General features: G+C 32.0%; 1 protein-coding gene across 19 annotated transcripts in view; it reads left to right on the top strand.

Moving 5' to 3' along the window:
• LCORL (ligand dependent nuclear receptor corepressor like) overlaps positions 1 to 23,528 on the top strand; it is a 154,815-nt gene that overhangs the window by 96,567 nt on the left and 34,720 nt on the right. For 16 of the 19 annotated variants that reach the window (XM_007496679.3, XM_056802453.1, XM_056802451.1 and 13 more), the window contains one exon: positions 15,611 to 15,704. In XM_007496679.3, the coding sequence (XP_007496741.1) occupies positions 15,611 to 15,704 (94 nt within the window). Of the gene's footprint in view, positions 1 to 9,007; positions 15,191 to 15,610; positions 15,705 to 17,039; positions 22,416 to 23,528 lie in introns of those variants that run through there. The other 3 variants (XM_001368840.4, XM_056802467.1, XM_056802466.1) reach the window with 3 other exon arrangements.

Here is a 23,528-nt window from a genome sequence, read left to right as displayed (position 1 = left end):
TGAATTAGTGTAGCCATTCTGCAGGGCAACTAAGAACCTTTATCCCCAAGATACTAAACTATACATGTGATCTAGATGTAACATTACTAGGCCTATACCCACAAAAGATCAAAGATCAAATACAAACATGGCAGCTCTTTTGTCATGGTAAAAGACTAGAAACTAGAGGGGGTGCCTATCAGTTAAGGAATGGTTGAGTAAATTATGATATATGATAAATATATGATAACATAAATGTTTTGGAAAACTATGGTGTCAAAAGAAATTATAAAAGTACCCTTTTAAAATACATATTTATTCCATTAAAATATTTACCAATTGCATTAAAAATGCTTAACATTCTTAAATATAAAATTCTTGGTTAAACATTACTTTCTGTCAGTAACAACTCTTAAGATAAATAGTCAAGGGTTAGACAAACCAGGTTGAGTATCTTATCCTAGAGTCACACAGTTAGGAAGTATCTGACTCTAGCCTGACACTATGTACTATGCTCTCTACCTGCCCCAAACATTCATTTTTTAAAACTTTGAGTTCCAAATTCTCTTTATCCCATTTCTTGCCAGTTTTCCATATTTGCCATTTTGCAAAAGAAAACACAGGAAAAGAGAGAGAGAATGAGTGAAAATGAAAAGGCTTTAATCTGTACTCAGTACTAAATGTGGTTTCGGAGAAGTCTGGAAATAATTGACAGAGTAAAATGACTAAAATAATTTCTACAATACAACAACATTGTAAAGACAAGCATCTTTCAAAGAACTCTGACTAAATACTGACCAACCATGATTGTTTACATCGAACCAACAATAAAGCGTGTCCTCCATCTCCTGACAGGTGACGGACTCAGGAAGCATATTGAGAAACATTTTTGGACATGGCCAGTGAATGCGTATTTCTTGATTGTGCATATCCTATTACAGGGGTTCACTTCCCCCCATTCTGCCCACTTTGGGAGCAAAGAAAAGATGTTTTTTTATTGGGAAAAAATAAAATTTTTAAAATACCAAGAAAAATGAAAAAAGTTATGTTGGAGACAAGAGGAAAATCAAAGAAGGGATTAAAAAGACAGTTGCTTAAAAAGGCAGAAGTATTTATCTATTTTACTTTTGCTTTTTGTACCATGGATAGATGATCATAAACTGAATAATATATAATGGTTTATCAAAGAATTGAAACCCTATAAAGGAAAAAGCTAGCTTTCTTCATGTTCAATCATTAGGACACTGTCAAAAGAGTTTTGTACATTATTTAAGAAAGGAAGATAATATAATTTTTTTTAATTTCAACTTAATATTTATTTGACATTAAAAATTTGTTTTCTCTCCTTCCCACTAACCAGTTCTACCCTTCCACCCCCCCCCCCCAAAAAAAAAAATACTTGGGAATGGAGGGAGAAAGAAAAGGAAAATAAAACTCTTATAACAGAGGTATATAACCAAGTAAAATACTTGCATGGGCCATATAAAAAAGAAAAAGTATGTCTTGGTCCTATACTGCATGGTGAAAATCCTTCATCTGTCAGGCGAATAGGTAGCATAATTCATCATTGACCTGGAATAGCATTTAGTCATCATAATGATCAAAATTCTTAAGTAAAAAGAAAAGGGACTTTGGTCCCTGGGAAAAGCATAGAATTTATTACTAAAATGATAGCTCATGAGTATCGAATCATTTTTATTATATATATACACATACATAAAGAAATAGAGACAATATACTATATATATATAGCAAAGGTTTGAGGAATATATATATTCCTCAAACCTTTACAATCCAGTTACAGCCTTCACTACTCTCCTAACACTTCTCAAAGGATACCAATGCAATTTTTCTGTCCTCATATTCTTTCCTCCTTTGATTTTAGAAATACCACATATGCCATACTTCTACTTTGGTGACTACTTCTGTCTTTGTTGCCTCCCACCTTGGCAACCTCTCAGATAGGGGTTGTCCAAAGGTCTGACACTTTGCTTTTCCTCACTATACATGTTTTCTTTTAGAAATCTTATTCATTTCAACTGCTGTCACTATGTGTATATGCTCTATGGGAGATCTGTATCTCCAGTCTTGACCTCAATTCAGAACCTCACACCTGGAATTCCAACTACCTATCTCCACCTGTACCTATTTCTGTGTTACTATACTTTACCTTGTTTTCACATAATCAAAATATTAGGATTTTTTTTCTATTCCCATTTCTGTATTGTTACTTCTACTTCTAGAACATCTCTGGCATAAGTCCCCTTTGCTGTAGCTCCCCTGCTAATTTAGTGAAAATTCTTAATTACCACTTCTGTGAACTACTTCAGTAGTCTCCTAACAGGTTTTACCAACTCTTCTTTCTCTCTCCAATTCATCCTTCATATTGCTTCCCAAATAATTATTTATACATAGTTTTGAATACCTTAGTTTTCTAGTCAAGCATTGTCAGTGACTGCCTATTCCCTATTATATATAAAGTCGAAACTCCCTGAACCATTTACTACCACATGACTTTTCTAGCATTGTTTCATTATTACTACTTTCATTGGATGCTACAGTCCAGTCAAATTGGACTATTTATTTGGAATACTAAAATAACCTCCTTATTGGTCTTCCTACTTTATCTGTCCCCTTTGTAATCATGTTCTACAAAGTTGCCAATATAATTTAAGGCATACGGCTCATGATTGAATTTGATATTCCCTTCATTTAAAAAAAAATCTTCACTTGTTTCATATTGTCTATAGGAAAATAAAATATAAAACTCAGGCTGGCATTTTAAGATTTATTATGCAATTGCACTCCGGCCTTACCTTTTCAGCCTTAGTTCATAATATTTCCATTTGCACTTAGCAGGGTAGGGGTGGTAGAGAGTGGTATAAGGGTTTTCCACTTATAAAGCCTAAGCAGGTTTGGGTTCTATAAATCCAATAAGATTTATAGATAATGAAAGTACCATGATCCCTCACCTATTGCAGGAGTTATATTCCAGAGACCTCCATGAAGTAGCAGGAGAGCAAACAGACTGATGCTATGAGTCACTGAGCCAGTCAGCACCCAAGATATAGAACATAGTGCTATGGTTAGTCACCTTTCATTCCATCAGCCAATAGTGTGCCATACTGCGTTTTCATTGTGTACAATACGGTATTCATCTGCAAAATCCCACAATACAGAATTAGATAAATATTTTTAAATCCTGCGATACAGTGAAACCATGATAAGTGAACCACGATATAGTGAGGAACAATTATATATAATGACATTTCTCAGTATCAATTCAGTTGCTCAAATTCCATGGACACATTGTTCCTATCAGAATTTTCTCCTGTCCTGCCTATATTCTGAATTTAATTTTTTCACCAAAAACATGTAAACTGGGCCCTAGAAACTAGAACAGCTCATGCCTTCCTTTTAAAAGTTTATGACAAGGAAGGAGCAGCTAGGTGGCTCAGTAAATTGAATGCCAGGTCTAGAGACAAGAAATCCTAGGTTCAAATCTGACCTCTGACACTTCCTAGCTGTGTGACCCTAAGCAAGTCATATAACCTCCATTGCCTAAACCTCATTGTTCTTCTGCCTTAGAACCAATACCTGGTATTGATTCTAAGACAGAAGGCATTTGGGGGGAGAGATATGCTAGAATCAGAAAGTGGGAGTGGTGCCCATCAATTGGGGACTGGATAAACAAGTTGTGATATATGGCTATAATAGAAAACTATTATACCATAAGAAATGATGGACAGAATAAGTTCAGAAAAACTTATATAAACTGATGCATACTGAAGTGAGCTCAACCAGGAGAATAGTATATATGGTAACAAAAATATTGTGCAGTGATCAGCTATAAAGGATTAATTTATTATCAGCAAAACAAGGTCCCCAAAAATCCAAAGAACTCATGATAAAAAATGCTGCCCACAGCCCCAGTAGTAAGTGTTATAATCTGATTGCAGATCAAAGCAGAACATCTTTCACCTTATTTCCTTTGTGAATTTTTTATTTTATGTGTGAAATGTGTTTCTGTCATGGCATGGAGAATATGGAAATATGTATTGCATGAAACCATTGGTATAACTTGTAACAGGCCATTTACAACTTGTGTGGGAGGGAAGGAAGAGGAGAATTTGAATTACAAAATGTCAGAAAACTATTGTTAAAAATTGTTTCTACCTCTAAATGAAAAAAAGATAAAGTCTAAAAAAGTTTATGCCAGAACAGAAGTATCATTTTACCATGTATTTAAATGATTAAATGAAGTAAAAGTTGATATTCAATCCCTTATCAAGATGAAATAAGGAAGTGATCTATGATCTTAGAGTAAGTAGTATGGATAGCAGTTAATGTGATTGAAATTACATGTTCTGTGCTCACTTTAAAGGAACATTTAGAGGAATTCAGTTATAAATGTAATCATAGAAAAATTCTTGATAAGATTTGTGTCAGGACCAAGAACAGACTTATCTTTAGAATTTACTTGCAAAAACAATTCTCTCTTTCTAAACATATATATACAGACACACATTAGCTTGCCCCCTATTTTACTCCTGATATTCCTCCCTGTACTCTTATTTTAATTCCCCTGCCACCAGGGTGGAGGTCCAACTCGCCTGGTATGCCTATCCTGCTCTATGAATAATACCCCTATTGGGGGGGGGGAGGTTCTCCTTACCTGCAATCCCTCAATATGCTTCCAGGCCCCCCCCCCCCCAGTCAGCACCATTTGTCAGGTAAAACTATAGATGATGTAAAGAAATTTCAAGACTTCATTTATTTCCATTTTCATTCTCTTCAAAGATTTCTTATGTTAAGGATTTATTATATGTATAAAATAGATATTTTAATTTTTTTCCCTGGTGAGTCACGTTCAGAATTTTTGCATCTATCATAGCTAGAGGTGACTTGGGGGGGGGGGGTCTACCTGAAAGTTTTTGATTTTCCAGTTGTGATTCTCTGGCTCAGATTGCATATATTTGTGATTGTTTTTAGGGAATGATACTTAAAGTTCAATTAATTATTTTATCTTTAGGTCTTATGCCTCATTAACCATTGGCTATCCAAGACTGAATGAACTAATTGAAATATGTAAAGAATTTTAAATTCCAGTATAACTATTTTCTGTTCTTTATTATTTGATTAGAAAGAGCCAAATGCCAATGCACTTTTCCAACAAGGTGTTGCTGTCCTTACATCAAAATCACTCATGATTCCTTTAAAGATAAGTTAACAGAAATAATATTCAAGGATCCTTTGACCTGTCTAGGTAAAAAACAAAGAGGCATATTATATTCATGGATGGAGGAGATTGTCAGCATAGGAGTCCCAAGTTAGAGAGGGCTTCTCTCTGGGCTTTGAGTTCCTCCTGATGCTGTTATTTTTATATAATATTCTGTTGGCACATCAAATTCTGGAAATTTTGCAAGACTCCCTAAAAGGGATGTGCAACCAACTAAAGTAACAGGATCTAACAATACACATAAGAAAGACCAAATAAAAAATTTTTTAATTAAAAAAGACCAAGTAGTTAAACAAAGACTGCTGACCAAATTATGTCATGCACTTGGATGGAGATACAATGAAACTTGGCTCAGACAAACAGCAAAAATGAAAGTTAGACCTCAGACTTAAAAGATGGAAGAAGAAATGCTGATCTTCCCTGAGCAAATTATGAAAGTCCTTTAACTCTCACATAGCTCTTTTGCTTCACATAATACCAGAATGCTTGCTTCCTGTTATTGTATGGTTGTTAGCCAAGACATACAAAAGTTGGAAGATTTTTAAAAGGATTTTACCCAAAGGGCAATAGGGACATAGTGATAATAAGAGTATAACATAGCTCCTTTGAAGAACTCTTAAGAGGAACCGGACATCTACAGGTAAATGAAGGGAAAGAACAAGGCTAGGCAAGAGATATGTCATAGGCCTTATGATCTGCTGGTATCTATGAGATATTAGAAGAAATTGAGGAAGCCTTCAGCAAGTGGCATAGTTCCATGGGGTGAACTGAGGACATGGGCAAGAATCAAATAGGATACATTGAAACTAAGATTAAAGCTCCTTTTGAATATAATGTGCCAAAGAAAATGTTTAACATAATTGTTCTCTAAGTGATCTCTTTAAAAGTTTTCATACTCTAAATAATTATGTGAATCTTTTCTCTAAGAACTAAGGTTAATACACTCCATACTGTTAATGAGAAACCCAAATATTAAATTAATAAGCTGTATTCTAGTCATTTTTTCTGAACTTGGAAAGCATTGAAAACATGAACCTTTTCATTTATTATAAAATAGAAAGGATTATGAATACGAAACCCTGCATCTGTATTATATATCTTTGATTTCATGTTTATATTTATATAATAAACACATTAGTTTTGATGCTATACTAGTTGGGACTCCTTCCAAACCTCCTATTTTGTTTTTTTTAAATGCTATAATAATGACCCTTTGTTTTTAGCCTTGTAATTTTTCCTCTCCCTGAAACCCCCTCCATTAAGTTAAAAAAGAAAATTGTAACAAATTAGCAAAGTTAAGCAAAACAAAACAAATGTTCACATGTCCAAAAAGGTGTGTCTCAATGCACTGAACTTTGTCATGTAGCATGCTGCTCCATTGTTTTTTTGGAGCTGTGGTTGCTTTAATACCTACTTATGTCTTTATTTGTATTAGAAAAATTACTACTATAAATATTTTTGTACATATGACTCTTTTCCTTCTTTCTTCACTCATATTTTTCAGGTTATAGGCCTCTTTGGATAGTTGGGAGTTTTGCACATAATTCCAGTTTGCTTTCTAAAATGACTGTACTGATTCCACTAATAGTAATTTTGTATATCAATTTTCTAGTAACCCTTTCAGCAATCTTCATTTTTCTTTTGATCAACTTTGCCAATCTGAAGAGTATGAAATAGAATCTTAGAGTTCTGTAATATGTATTTCTCTCAGTTTTTTAGATTAGGGAAAGATTTTAGTCTTGAGTTTTGAAGGAAATCTTGATGTCTAAGTAAGGATTGGAATGTGTGAAGATAAATGAGAAGAATGTCATAGAGAAGAAACAGCCAAGAAAAATAATTTGAAATAATTCTGGAAAAGTGTGTTATAACCAGACTGGGGAAATTTATATATTTCATTCTTTAGTCAGTAGAGCACCACTGAGCTATTTTTGTGCAGGGGAATGGCATGATTCCACCTGTGTTTTAGGAATATTGATTTGGTAACACTTTGTAAGAGAGATTGAAACTAGAAGAACAATTAATAATTTTTGCAGTGATCAAAAGGTCAGAGATTGTGAGCAACTGAATTATAGCAGTAACTATATGAAAGGGAAGACTGGAGAAGTGGGATGGTAAAGGAAAAGTAAGAGCCCTGAGAGCACAAACCTTGAGTGACTAGAAGAATGGTGGGTTTCTTGAGGGAGCCCTCAAGAAAAACAGGGAAATTTAATGGAGGGGAAATGAATCTCCTTTGGTAGCTCACAATCTCGGTTTCCAGTAAAGCTGAACCATCCTATCTACATCCAAAGTTGATGTAGAATGAAAGTTCAGGTTAGAGATTTGTCCTGGATAAGTGACTTTGGAAGTTTTCTATGTTAAAATAGTACACTCATGGGAGTTGCTTAGAAGAATGTATAAAGTGTGTAAAGAAAAGAAGGGAAATGGTCCTATATAAACCCTAGCATTGGCATTTTTGATGAGAAAGAAATTTTTGGCCCAGGAAAGAAGACACTAAAGAGTGTCAGAAGATAGGGAAGTTGTGATTAAAAGAGTTAGTATGGCTTCATCAAAAATAAGTCATACCAAATTTACGTCTCTTTTGAAAGAATTACTAAACTAATAGATATGGGGGAGTTTTTTTAGCATAACTTTTTGATGAAATATTTCAAAGCATTCTTGTAGAGAAGTTGGGAAAGTTATGGATTAGACAAAAAAGAATCCAATGGACTCAGAACTTGAGTAAGCATTACTGAAAATCTATGACAGAATATTCTAGGAATCTATGCTTGGCCCTGTTTCAGTTTAACGTTTTTATCAGCATCTCCAGTATATAAAATAAATTATCAAATTTGTAGGTGATACAAAGTTGTGAGGCATAGCTAAAACATAGAGTGACAGGATCTAAAAGGATATCAACAGACTATACCTTAAACTTAAATCTTATAAATTAAGTGGGAATAAAGCTAAAGTTTTCACTTGGATCCAAAAAAAGGATAAAATGGATAAGACAAAGATAAGTAGCAGTTCAGAAAAAGATCTGGTGGTTTTAGTGGACTTCAAGGTCAGTATGAATCATCAGTGTACTGTAGCAGCCAAAAGCTAAATTGATCTTAAGACTGCAATTAAGAAGAGCATTATTACTAAGGATAGGAAAGTAATGTTCCTACAAACTGCCCTTGTCAGATTTCACTTGGAGAATTGTGTTCTATTCTAATTACTGTGGCTTAAGGAAGAACATTGGCAAACTGAAAAGGCAACAGAGGAAGGCAGTCTTTGTCACATGAACAGTCAATTAAAAGTTAATTGCATGAAATAGTTCTTAAATAATAAAGCCTTGTTGGTTTCATTTTTAGAAGTTGAGTATTGTGATAATTTGACAGATTAGAATGTAAACAGTTTTTAATAGTTCAGGTATAAGGGGGGAATGCAAAAAAGTGATTGAAAGCAAATAATTTTAAAGCAAATGCCTATTTAAATTTATTTTTTACTTTGGATTATTTAGATGCATTTCTTTAAAGATATAATTCAGGATTTCCATTAACTCATGGTACTGTGTCACAATGCCTGTATTAGCCAATATGGAATGTGTGGGGTAGGATCAGTAAGGGAAGAAAAAAAAGAAATGTTATGTGCAATAGTAAGGGCCTAGTTGAAGTTAATGAGCATAAGTATATTTAAACTTTTTCATTCTAAACGTAATTATTTTTCATCTTAGATTACAATTTACATTAAGTTTGAAGATTGAGTTTTTATATATGAGACACTTTTTGAGATTGTTTCCTCCTCTTGTTTTGTTTTGTTTTTTTCCAGAAGCCTTAGCTTATAAAGGCATAAGGTGACCAAGAATGTGAAAAAGGAGAAGGAAAAATAGTCCCAGTGATAGGCTCACAAAGCAACTACATATCACAGGGGAGGAAAATGGACTTGAAAAATTATAGCTTGGAAAATTTAAGGATTTGGTGAGAGAATGGAGGAGAACCAATATGGAAAGGTAGAATGGTCATAAAAGTGAAGGTTCAGCTATACGGAAAGATCATAAGTAAAATATTGGATGTCATCTCAAACCCAGGCGCTCTGACTCGAAAAGCAGCACTTTTTGTACCGTATTACTGGAACAATTGCCCTCTTGACTTTGGCACCTGACTTCCAGAAACCATATATACCTCACCTGAATCTCCCAGAAATCAGGAAAGGTAGAATTTAATAACTGAATTTCAGCAGAAACCTTTATGTAGATGAGATGGACAGGATTGAAAAATAAGTAACATTATTTAGTAAACAAGCTACCATTTTACATCTTCCATTTGGATCTCTACCTTTTTGAGATATCTTTTCAACTACAACAGCCTTTGTAAATATGCATTGAAATAAAATGAATTTTAGTTAGACCTTTGAAAAGGTGAGGGCTAGCAGATGAGAGGATCAGGAAAGCTTTCTAGAGAAAGTGGTGCTTCTGCTGTATTTAGAAGAAAAAGACTGTATATGGACTATATGTACTTTCTAGATATAAGAGTTGGAGATAGCATACCAGTCACAGAATGAAGCATAAAAGTCTTTCTATGCCATTAATAAAAGTAATTATTCTTAAAGTAATAATTTATTTCATCTTTATTTCCTTGAAAAACCTTTTTGCATTGTATATGTGGACCTTCTAATGAATGAATTCCCTCTTCCAGTGCTTATTTTGCCTTGCACTTTGAAGTTATAAAGTTGCCTGGAGACACTAGGAGGTTAATTGACTTGCCAGGGGTGGTACAACTTAGTGGGTGACTTTTACTGTTAACTAAAGAAGTAGATGTAGATGTAGATGTAGATCAGTAGCTGTGAAAACAACATAGAAACTCACTAAAAATTTAGCCTGCAAACTTTGATCTATAGCAAGCAAGAAAAGTCAACCAACACACACCGGGTTCAAATACTGGCCAAGCTGCAAAACATTATGGAGGAAAATACTGGATGACTACAAGCAGTATTGTTTGAAAAATAGCTATATATATATAATATTCATAATGAGAAAATGAACATGCCAAAACTTGTCATTCCAAAACATGTCGATCCAGATAAACCAGATGATCCTACTGAACATATTTATAAAATGTGACCAGGAGAACAGCACTTGAGTGAGAAATGAAACCTATTTTCTCTTGCACTTTTAGAATAGCCATTAACTTTACTTCATGATTGACATGGGTACATGCATTTGGAAGAGCGACTAGACCTAACCAAGTATAAAATTAAAAATTTTAGGCTGGAATTGACATAATTTTAAGGACACTCAAAGATTGTTGAGATAATTTCAGAAAGGAGAAAAATTTGAAAGAATGAGAAAGCTCATGGTCTATATATCTGCACAATAAGAATATTCAAACAGACATCACCATCTGCTACCTACCCATTTTATCATCTCTTTGTAAAACCCAACAAGGATAGCCTGTGCACATACTGAAAAGTATCCTCAGCAAAGCTGTAGGTAAGGAACAGCAAGCATTCATAGGCAATTTTCCATGTTTATGTTCATATAACTAAGCGACATGTAGGGAATATTGAAACTTTTTTAAATATGAGATTCTTTATGGTGTCCTAATTTTTTGTCTTATTAAAAATCTTGGTTATAGAAAATGACTTATTGGGAAGGAGATGGGCTATCTTAAAAAACAAAAAATAATAAAAATAATTATCAATAAAAATAAGATTTTTTGTTTATAAGAGACTAGCCTTAAAGATAGTGGCAAACTTTGGCTTTTGTTATGTAGATTTGAGTTTAGATATTTACTGGCATTTAGTGAAGTTAGAGAATGTGACTGGAGCCAATGCAAATGTTATAGGCTGGCAAAAGCCCAGAATGAATCTAAAGTTGCTGAAAACTATTTACAAAGACCTGCCAGCTATTTTTTCATTTAATTAAAAGCGACATTTGCATACTACATTTCATAATTTGGGGAAAACAATAGATTGTATAATTAATGCAACTGTAGAGATGCTTTTCAGTGATTCTCCACATCCTGAAATCTAGTAGGTTATAAAAAAAGCTAGGCTTAGAGTTCTGTGCAAAAGACAAACAATGGTTCTATTAATGCTGAATATCTATTAATGATATTCCGTTTTGCAGAGGACATTGTAGCTCACACACATACACACACACACTATATCTATATCTATATATATATGCATATATATGTGTATATATATGTCATTTAGTCCAGCTCCCACATTTTATAAACAAAGAAATTAAAACCCAATGAGATTAAGCCAGAACTAAGATTTGACCCTAGATCATCCATTGACTCCAAAACAAACATTCCTTCCAATAATACCCTTTTTTGTTGTTGTTATTTTCCAAACTTGCTCATAAGAATCCGTAGCACTTCAGAAGAGTTTAGTTTATGGCAATTTAAGTGAAAAGATTATTAAAATTGAAAAACTAATATTGAAAATGTAAGTAATACGAAAATAAAATACCAATTAAAAAAACAATTAAACAGAAGTGATTCCAAAGAACAGATAAAGAGGTTCTCACAGAATGTTGTATACATTCTGAAATGATTACTCTTGGATATTTTGGCCTATGTTTTGCCTCACTGGGTTCTTTTGAAGCACAATGTGTATGTCATCTGTGTAAAGCACTTGGCAAACCTTAAGCCTTATATGAATATGCTCTGTTTTTACCATACATAGTGCTTTTTTTTTTTTTGCAACATTAATGCATGTACAGTGTTATGAATGTCAACCTCCTTTTGAACAGAAAACTCCATTATAGCAGGGATTATGTTGTTTATCTCTAACAGTTGATAGCAATAAGTTCTGCATATGAAGACAGTGTCAAGGACACATTCAGACTTGTGGTACCATAGAATAACATACTTAGAAATAGTTGACTTTTTCTGAAAATTTCTAAATAAATGTAACCTGTCTTTTTTACAGTCTTATCTCAAAGAAAAGGAACAGACTGTGTATTCAGGGTTTTTTTTTTAACTTTTATCAATTTTATGATGGCCTACAATTTAAATTTTATGAAGACCATTTGGCACACAAATAGAATAGTTCATATCTTTAATGCTGTGCCCGCCTAGAACACAGCTAGGAACAGGGAAGTACTAAAATCTAGATACTCTTACTTGGCTAGAATAGACTCAAAGCAGCAAATTAAAAGAAGGGAATATTTCACAATGGTAGGTAGAATGACCACATTTACAACAAAAGAAGAGGAAGAAAGGTTATATAGAGGAGGCCAAAGAAAAAAAATGTACTCTAAGAATCCTGAGACTTCACACTGGGGTCAAACAGCTCTATTTATTTAAATGAATCAAGGATATAACTTTACTACTGCATAATCATTACTGATCTTCATTTGCATCAAGAATTGGGGGTGAACCTGAGATACCATATTGTCTGTCGCATACCTGACTAAGAATCTCTCTGATGGTATCCCTGCCAGGAATCAATCTAGTCTTTACATACCATATTAAGTGAGGGAAAATCTGTTACTTCTAAAGCCTGTTGCATTCTTGGTTACCTCTAGATTTGTACTTATATTCAGCATTCATTATCTTTTCTGTAATTTCCATTTTCCTCTTTATGCCCCCTGGAGCCAAGAAGAACAAATATAAACCCCCTTTGACTTGACAACTATTAAAATATTTAAAGACAGCTACAGTTTCTCCCTTAAGCATTTTCTTTTCCTAGCTAAATATCCCCATTTCCCTCAAGCAGTACTTGTAATGGCATAATTTAAAGGTTCTTCCAAATTCTCAGTCCTTGAAATATTGTATCCAGAGTTTAAATTTAACCTCTGTTAGTTTTGACACAATTACAAAGATCTTTTAGAATTAGCTTCTGAAATGTGTTAATTTTTTGTTTAACTCCTCCAATCTGATTGGTGTGAGCTAGAAATGGAGTTTTTTTGATTAGAGCATTTTTTCACATAATTTTTGATAGTTTTGATCTTTCCATTTGAAAACTACTTATTTCCATACCCTTTAAACATTTATCTTTTGGGGAAATGGCTTTTTATACATTTGAAATAGTGTCAATATGAGACTTTTATCAGAAAATGTATCACCTAATATCTCTAGACTCAGACTCCAATTTTTTCATCTGTAAAAGGAATGGGTTGAACTATGAACCCATGACTAGATAACTTTTAGCATCTCAGCTAATTTTGGTACACTAGTCTAAGGAAAAAATGTAAACTTAAAGAATTAAACCATTTAGCTATCCTGAAGATTTGACTATGTAGAACATTCATGGGTTTCAGTTATACATATGCATGTATACAAAGTGTCCCAAAAGTTTTAGTGCAGTTCTAAAGTTTACTTGGCTAAACTGCTACTCCTTTTCAGCTATTGAAGTCTTAAACAGCACTATGACTTTTGGAATACTTGGTGTATCTAAAAAATAAACCACATTTCTTTAATGCTTTCCTCATAACCATTAAAATAGGTAGTACAAATTTCATTATTCCTATTTTAGAATCAAAGGAAGCATGTATTTATAGAGGTTGTTGACTTCCTTAGTCATACTGCTACCTATTGAGTCAAAGCAGACACAGGCTTTCTGATTCGAAATGTATTTTATTATACTACTTCAGAGTTTATATAGTCTAGTCTTTTAAATTTGGTTGTTAAATGTTATGATAATATGCATGTCTTTAGTGCTTTCTTGTAATAATCATAGGTACTGAAATAATACTTGTAACCATGAAATCCTATACATTGTCTTAGGTTTTTAATATTTTCTTAGATGATAGCATTATAATTAGCACATATATCTTTCTAAGAAATAATAGATTTTTATAATTCACTATTACATAATGAATAAGTTTAAAATTTTCCCTTCATGTGCTAAAAGCAGTTTGTTATTTTACTTCTGTATAAGTTAAGCAGTTTTCCATTTTAAAATCTGGCCCTTTTTCATTAGATCAACACTGAAATTTTATTTGCATGAAGCAAAATGATGGAGTGGTATGTTAACTACATTTTAACGCACAATTCTCAGTTTTCATCTTAATATGCTTCAGATAACAGTATTGTAAAGTAGATTCTGTTTTCCAATAGAAACTATTATAATTTGAGGGGGGTGAAGGAGAGTGGGGAGATGTTTGTTTTTCTGACTTGAAGGACACATATCAAATGGCTGACATAGTCAACAGTATGTAGAAGAGGAAAAGCAATTTCAAACCCTGAACAATTCAAAGTAATAGAATTATTTCTTGTTATGAGTAAAATTAGAGAGATTGGCTTAGGGGCAAGAATATAAGTATTGATGAATATATATCCATTTATTGTTTAGGCCAGCATCATAACTGATAAAGTGACATAAAGTTCAATGGCCCTACCAACCCAAAAGCTGGGTCAGACAGCTTAATAAAGTTTTAGGAACTCATTATACAACCTATTCCTTGAACATCCCAAGACATCTCTAATTGGTAGATAGATAATTAAGAGGTGGTCTATCAAACATCTATTCCTCCCCGTCCCCATAACTGGCAGACAAGAAGTTTATCATGTGTAGGAAAAGAACCATTCTTATTTTCCACTTAACAACCACCACTTTATTATGGGTTTCAATAAAAATAATGTACCATATATAGAGAGATAATAGAACTCTGCTATTTTAAATTTAGACTCTTCAAAGACTAATAATAATCTAGACATAACAATCTCATGATTATTATCTTTTTTAAAAAATCTCAGTAATAGTTGGAAATTAATGCTTCCTTTTTCTCCATATATTTTTTGGTAACACGAACAAATACTCCAAAATCATTCCATAGACATTTGAACTATATTTATATTGTTCTCTCACTCTTCTGACAAAGAAAAATAATCATTGTATCTTAAAAATTTATCTTACTAAGGACTTTAAATTGTGAAAGTTTGGAAAGCTTTCCTCAAATGTTTTTCTCTTATTCGTCTGAAATTTCTTTACTTTTTTTTCCCTGCCCCTTACATCTCTGACCCTAAACACAACTCTCCTCTTTCCTTCTCCCCAAAATCAACTACATTAAAAAAAAAAAACAGTGCATATAAAAGGCTGCTTGAATAAGCAAATAAGTTAGGAAGAGCTGAACATTGATTTTATGTAATAATGTTTTTTGTAATAGGCAGTATCATTGAACTGGTATGTAAAATGTGCCTGTTTTACTTTTATGCAATCCTCCATCCTCATTGTCTCAGAATTTTATAGTACCTACTAGTAGAACTTTCTCCTTTTTTCTCCTCTTGCTTCTGAATTATTGCCTTTTTCTAACAGTTGTCTCTGTGCTATGGAAGCTAATAAGTGATAGGTTAGAAAAAAGCAAGAAGTAGAAATAAGAGAGTTATATGTAGTTGAATAAATGGAGTGACAAAAATGTAAAATATAAAAATCTGCATTTTAAAATTGTTATAAAACCTTTTATTTCTGAAATTATAGGGGATGGAGTATTAGATCTCTCTACAAAGAAAACCAGCACAAGATCTGAAGAGTCCTCAACATGTGATCCATCTTCTGAAAATTCTATGTCTGGGTAAGCCACATCTAGGAAATAATTATTAGTTGATTCAAAAATGCATCTTCGAAGACAGAGTTTATATGATATATTGAATATACTTAATACACATTATACATTGTTTTTCTTCAGAATTTTGCCACTCATAAATGTCTATATCACACCTTTCATTTGTCTTTTTTCTTTCTTTCTTTTTTTTACTCTTTCTGTTAAAGAAAAGTTATCAGAACAATCACCAAACTTTAGTTCATGTTGCTAAAATGCAAGCTTAATCACAGAATGCAAACCAAGAAGCAGGACTACAAAAGATAATTTCAGTTACTTCAAAAATTTATGTAGGAAACATTTTGAGCTGAACATTTAACTTCAATACTTAAATTTTTTAAATAACATGAACAAGTTTTAAAAGTACTGTATTTAATAATTCTTAATGAAAAAATAACTCATAGTACTGATTTTTATTCTTAGGTATATGATGGTGGCAAACTGCTTGGTATATGTACTCAGCAGTTACCATAAAAACTTATTTAATGTGGTAAAAGCTACCGTTAAATTAAATAAATAACCAGACCGAAATGCTGTTCTTTTAGATTTTGTTACAGTTCGGGTATCTTCCCATCTTACTAGCTATGGCAGGACCCTTTTGTCACCGATACATATTAGAGAACAATTTGTTCCACCTAAGAATATCAAGCATTTCTGAGTCATAAGATTCATTAAACCTTTTGTATGAGTTGGAAATTTTACAATGCTATATATTAGTTAGCAAAAAAAATAATAAATAGATATTAAAATATCTAAAACTGGGTTTTATCCAGGTATATGGTTATAGTTAAGTATCAGATTTTAAGTTTTTAGATATAGAAAACTTAGTCTTGTGGAAGTGTGGGATGTTTGTGTTTGGTAATGTTCCTATAAATTTCCTATAAAGGGGTTGACTCTTTTATTACTTGTTTAGCGGTAACGTCACGTTTCTACTAACAAAAACTCCTTTAGGATTTGGGTATTTTAATAATGGAACACTAATTGTATAAATTATATCAGTGTTGCTCTGCAAGCATCTATCAGAGGGAATAGCAACAACATGAGAATATTATGCATTACTGAGTTAGGACTTTAAGTTCTTGGAAGGTCTGCCCGTAGAGACCACCGTATGATTGACACATTGTCCTACCAGGACTATAGCATTTGTTATGATAAGGAGTAACTACCACGTCTCAAAGACTTTAAAGTGTCAGAAGCAGTGATGTTACCTAAGCAAGGAGTATAATAAAGGAGTGGACCCTCCCCTTCCATAGCTGTGTGAGAGTCTCTCATGCATCAGTTTACCATCGTTTCATTCCATCCATCCAGGAGACTACACAGAGACAGAGAGGACTATGTGGAAAGAAGTGCTGAGTTTGCAGATGGTTTGCTCTCAAAAGCTTTGAAAGACATTCAGTCTGGAGCACTGGACATAAATAAAGCAGGCATACTTTATGGCATACCTCAAAAAACTTTACTTCTCCACTTAGAAGCCTTACCAGCAGGAAAGCCTGCATCTTTTAAAAACAAAACTCGAGATTTCAATGATAGTTACTCATATAAAGACAGTAAAGAAACTTGTGCAGTGCTGCAAAAAGTAGCCTTATGGGCAAGAGCTCAAGCAGAGCGCACAGAAAAAAGTAAACTCAATCTACTTGAAACCTCAGAATTAAAATTCCCAACAGCTTCCAGTTACCTCCACCAGTTAACTCTACAGAGAATGGTCACTCAATTTAAAGAAAAAAATGAAAGCCTTCAATATGAAACTTCAAGCCCTACTGTACAGTTAAAAATTCCTCAGCTACGAGTAAGTTCTGTTTCAAAACCACAACCTGATGGTTCTGGTCTTCTGGATGTTATGTATCAAGTTTCCAAAACCTCTTCAGTCTTAGAAGGATCAGCTCTTCAAAAACTGAAAAATATACTCCCTAAACAGAACAAAATAGAATGTTCTGGGCCTGTAACTCACTCAAATGTTGACTCTTACTTTCTACATGGGGACCTCTCTCCTTTGTGTCTTAATTCTAAAAATGGAACAGTTGATGGAACCTCTGAAAATACAGAAGATGGATTGGATCGCAAAGATAATAAGCAGCCTAGGAAAAAACGTGGCCGCTATCGGCAGTATGATCATGAAATAATGGAAGAGGCCATTGCAATGGTAATGAGTGGAAAAATGAGTGTTTCCAAAGCACAAGGAATTTATGGGGTACCTCACAGCACTTTAGAATACAAGGTAAAGGAAAGATCTGGAACACTGAAGACTCCGCCGAAGAAGAAACTCCGATTACCGGACACTGGGTTATTTAATATGACAGATTCAGGGACTGGCAGCTGCAAAAATAGCAGCAAGCCTGTGTAGATTACTTGTTAGCAAAATGATGTGTGTTTGTTTGTATATGTGTGAGTGTGCGTGTGTGTGTGCGTGTGCGCACTGGGATGTATGTGTATGTCTGTATACATGTGTGGGAATTACATATGCTCACTTTGACAGGAGACATGAAATTTTACAGTTCAAAAACCACATACATGCCTTTTTGAAAAAAAGTTTTATTCAGGGTTTTCACTGTGGACAGAATTATAGAGTTCCTCACTTAATTCTGATAGTTTCTATTTAATCCTTGTATAAATAGGTGAAAAAAATTCAGGTTTTCTTTAGTAGTCAATAGCATAAAATGTTGTGGAAAACAAGTAAATGTCATGTGAAGCATTATTTTTTATTGGTGAAGGACCACCCCAGCCATTCAGTTAAACCATCTTATTATGGAAATAAATGATTAATGGTTTTTAAACATTTTACATTACAATATTTACAGTTATTGTAAGCACCTCAAGTAAATCAAAGGAAAATTTTTAAAAAGAAAATAAACTTCTATCCATACAAGGAAAATGGATGCATGCAGTATTAGTATACTACAGTATATTCTGTAGAACACAAAATACATTAAAAGCATCCATTAATATAAAATTTTAATGTATGTTTTAATAGGCAAAACAGGACATTTATAATTTACTGTTGGTTTAGCAAGAAATTGGGGTTTACAAAATATATGCTTAAAAGAACTGACAAGAATAGTTAACCCCAAGAAGTTCTAGAATCCTTATATTATAAGATGGAATACAAAGAACATATAATAATTTAATTATTAAAATGACTTAATTTTCTTTTTTAGTTTGAAAAAATAAGCTAACTTGTAAGGTTAGAGAAGAAAGGTTGAATGCAACTTAGAGCATGTTTATAATGTGCAGAGAAAAAGTTTGAGAATGGTAATTTTTGGTTTAAACGTGCTGGTTAGTTGATGTTATGACTACTTTTAAATTTAATTTAAGGATTGTGTCACACTCCTGCTATTGAAACCTCACTGTAACTTTAAACGTATTTGCTGCTGTGACATTTCAAAACATTTTCAGTTTATCAAAATGAATAACAGATTTTCATTTTGGTGGGCGATATTTCATTTTGCTAATAACCAAATTTGCAGTTTGTTCAGGGTCTTGAATAGAATTACAAATATAAACACTGAAGCTGTTTTGAACTTTCATTAATGTAAACCTCTAATTGGGTAGTTAGAAGTTGGGTAGTACATTTTAACTTTTATTAGATACTAGAAGAGACCAGTTACCTTCATATAGCAGTTTTTTTAAAAAAGTATCCATGTTGAATTTAAAGGAATATGCAGTTTAGGTAGTGTTGTAAAAGCAAATCCCTACATGAAAAGGGTAGAGATTTCCTTATATAACTTCAGTCCTGAACTAATGTCCTTCTTTGTTAAGATTCAGGTTTAGATGACTTTTCTAATACAGTTTTCCTAAGTCCAAAAGCAGGGCTTTTAAGTGACTTTAAAAAAATATATCTACCGACTCAAATACTTGGGTTTTTTACCCTTGTGTTTGTGAAAGTTAATGCTCACGTGTATGATAATACTTGAGTAGTCAGTCATTAACCTTAAAAACTGCTCATATATTTTAAAGTGACAAAAATGAGAAAATAAATGGCACAATCAAGTTGTTAGTTATTCGGTCTCTTAGGTCTATATTGAACCCTCTTCAACTATTGTTACCTATTGGATAGGTAATAGGATATGAATCCTCACATACTTTTTTAAAGGAAATGCTATACCTAATAGATTACAAAACAGCAGATGTCAGGGTCATCTTTCTTTTTAAAGAATTAAGCCATATTTTGTGAGGGCCAGAACGATGATCGATTATTTACTATATCCCCCCCCATTGCAAAAACAAGTTGAAAGTAAAATAAAAGTTTCAATTTTGTGACCTCTTTATATAGAATTTTACTTGCAAAACTTTGGGGACTTGAATGCGTTGCCTAATATTTATATTGTACTGACCTTTTTTATTCCTCACACTATATTTACATTAAATAAATTGATTGAGAAGTTTATAGTAAAGGGAAGAGATGCAGTACACTTTTTATATCATTTAAAAGATGACCTGACCAAAAATTGACAGGATTCATAAAATCAGGGATCATTTTACTATTGACTTCACAGTGATCAGTAGTTTTATAGGTAATATTAGAATTAATTTGCAGCATTTTAGTACTTGCATTATTTATTTTTGGTCAGAAATAGTATATTAAAATATTTTTTGATAGTCTATAGATAATGATCAACCCATAACCGTTTTAAAAGAAGCAAAATGTGTTTGTTTCTAATTATTGGGCTAACCTCTGATTTTACAAACAAGGAAAGGCAGGGAAATTTATGGGTTCCCCTTCTCCCTAGTGTATTCCATTAAAATGTTCTTTATGTTATACTTTTGAACTACTTTATAATTCAGTTACCAGTCACTACTTATTAATTGACAATTTTCTGAAAAATCCAGTTTCAGCAGACTTTTAAATGAAGGTGAAAGCAACCCCTCTGTGCTTTCTACTTATTTGAATGTTTCTCAAGTATTTTATATTAAAAAAGAAAAAAACAAAAACAAAAAACAGTGCCTCTGTTTTTAGAACTACTGCTCAGTAAAGTTGTTTAAACCATTTCTGGTAGCTAATGACAATTTTATATTAAATTGTATACTAACTTTAGTGAGACTGATTTTTTTAGTTGTTTACAGTACAAATACTTGTATTTGTTTTTTAATTGCAGTATTTCCATTGTCGCAGTAATTTAGTAAAACTCTGTGGCTGCCTTGATTTTGACAGATTTTGTTAATATAAACTGATTTTTAGGCAATTAGTTATATTTATGCATAAATCAATTGCACTATAATTCATGAATTATTTATTACAATATTTTCTAATGAATTCCATGTATCTGTCTTGTGTTGTAAATGTACTGTAATTCTGTTCCTTCTTTGTGTTGTTATATACCTAAATCTGATTGTATGAATTTTAATTGTTCAGTTAACGTGTTTCTAGGTTGTAATTTGTAGTAAAGCACTTCAATGCTTTTGCACATAAATTTACAACACTGGTGTGTGATTGATTTGCTCATTCAGTAAAAAAGAAGAGAAAAATGACTACATTGTTGTATTTGACTCACTTCTAGGGAAACAATTACTCTAAAGCTAAATAAAAATAAGAACTTATAGTATACAGAATAAATAGTAACAGTAAATAAAAAGTTTTTAAATATTTTATTCATTAAGTCAAAAAGAGTACTTCTAGTAAAAATTTCATTATCAAAAGAAACTCCCTCTAAAATACTAATATAGAAGGTGTTTGTATGGGAAAATATTTGGTAGTTTTTTTATATCATCTAAAGAATAAGTTCTTTACTTTGAGTTTTCATGTTTCTCATACTAGTTTCTTCTTGGAGATTCCAATATCAAAGAAACTGTAAAAAAAAGATACTGTAGATAAATTATCAATTTGTATGATTCCATATATTTTAAGAAAGTGTGTTTTTAAAGAGAAGCTAAGAAAGCATCCCATTTTTAACTGTGTAGTCTGCTTTTGAAAAGCTGAAAAAAGGACATACATGAACATCTTGAAATATTTTATGCTCCTTTTTATACAAAAACTTTAGTTATTTTTATCTGCTACTTGAATTTTAATAGCAGATTTCTGACCATTTCAAAAACTAGTACTCCTAAAGACATTAAATAAATTCACTGAAGTCTATCTAATTGAACACATTTTCATGGAAAACACTATAATCAGATCTATCTTCATCAGTTCACTATATTTGATTATATTTAGTAAATTATAATTCTCATATGCATACACAATTCTTACATATTTATACAAATAATATTAAACTGTATGAAATAAGATATTTCTACATTTATTTTTGTTAATTTGTGAAATTTAAAGCCACTTAAAGCATAGAAAAATATTAGAATACACATGTCCAGAATTAATATTTTAAATTTCTGCTCTTTTTATCCTATATGTATATTTATATATAGTTGTCTGTAATAAAACTTGGGTGACAGTGCCACTATTACAAACTCCACAGATTGATGTTTAGCTTTAATTATTTTTAAACAGGTTAGGTTTCCCAGTATCAAATTATTTCCCACAAGGAAGTTGACAGATTAGATGTATTTGCTTATTTTTGAAGCAATTCTCTCTACTTGTATATTAGTTTGTCATAAGTACTAAATTCACACCAACATGGAAAGGAATTTAGTGAGTACTAAAAGTTCATTTATTTATTTATTTTTAAGATATTTCCTAATATTTGTTGAAGCATCTTTGTTACATTTATAATAAAAATAAAATGTATGTAGATGGAACCTTCTAATCGACGTCTCTATTAGGCATACTGTGGGTATTTATAGCGGGCAAATAATACATGTTTACATTAATGTTATTTTAATAAACATGTGTAATTATACTTAAATATATTCATAATATCCCTCAATAGAAATATATACCTAAATATTAAACTTAAGGATATATTTTAATTTATCAGCATATCTACATTTTAATTCAGAAGTTCCATAAAATGGACTTTAAAAATAAAGAAAAAATAAGACATCTAGTATGTGAAAGGCTAGTTTCATGTTCAGAGTTTGGTGATATGTTTAACATAAATACATACTTTTCTGAAACAGAATTCTTTTAACATATTTTGTTCTTCTTGCTACGGGTACCGGGTGAAAAATTATACACATAGATATCTCTGTTAGTTGCTATACAACACTGGATCTTATACTTATGAAGATAGATTTTCATTAGTTTCTACCATGAACATTTTTCCAGCATTTCTAATTAAGTAATTATATAGGTAAGTAATATAGTTAGTTATAAGTAACTTTCTTTCAGTTCAAAAAGTTGTTTAATAAAAATATTTTAAATACCTTCAAAATTTGTATTAGATAAGAATATCTTGATTTAACCATAGGTAAAACTATCTGAGTTCTATAAGATCCAAATTACACAAATATTTTCTTGCAAACTTCTATTTCCATTAACATTCTATTAATGTTACAGTTCTTTTTTTTAAAAGAAAGATAAGATCCTACTTCTATATATCTTTCCTTATTTGTACCAAAAGAATATGGCCCAATAATAGATGATTAAAATAATTTTTAAATGTCTACCTCACAAAATTTTCTAAAGTCATGATAAAGTTTTTACCATTAAGGTCTATAAAAGTATATGTTTGAGAAATTAAATATTTTTCAAATAATATTAATGTACTATTATTAATTTTTCTTTTAAAATGGGATTTTTACATTGAATAATTTCTTGCCATATTACTTCTTTATTATCAACTTTTATTTACACTGATATATTTCTCTAAGTAATAAAGTGTTATTGCAAATCTTATAGTATTGGGGTTTTGAAACCCCAAAAATTCAAAGATTTTTCATTCTTAACATTAAATTATATAGCCCCATATA

The sequence above is a fragment of the Monodelphis domestica genome, chromosome 6 (assembly GCF_027887165.1).
Source record: "Monodelphis domestica isolate mMonDom1 chromosome 6, mMonDom1.pri, whole genome shotgun sequence".
Lineage (NCBI taxonomy): Eukaryota > Metazoa > Chordata > Mammalia > Didelphimorphia > Didelphidae > Monodelphis > Monodelphis domestica.
This window is presented reverse-complemented; position numbering and strand designations above follow the sequence as displayed.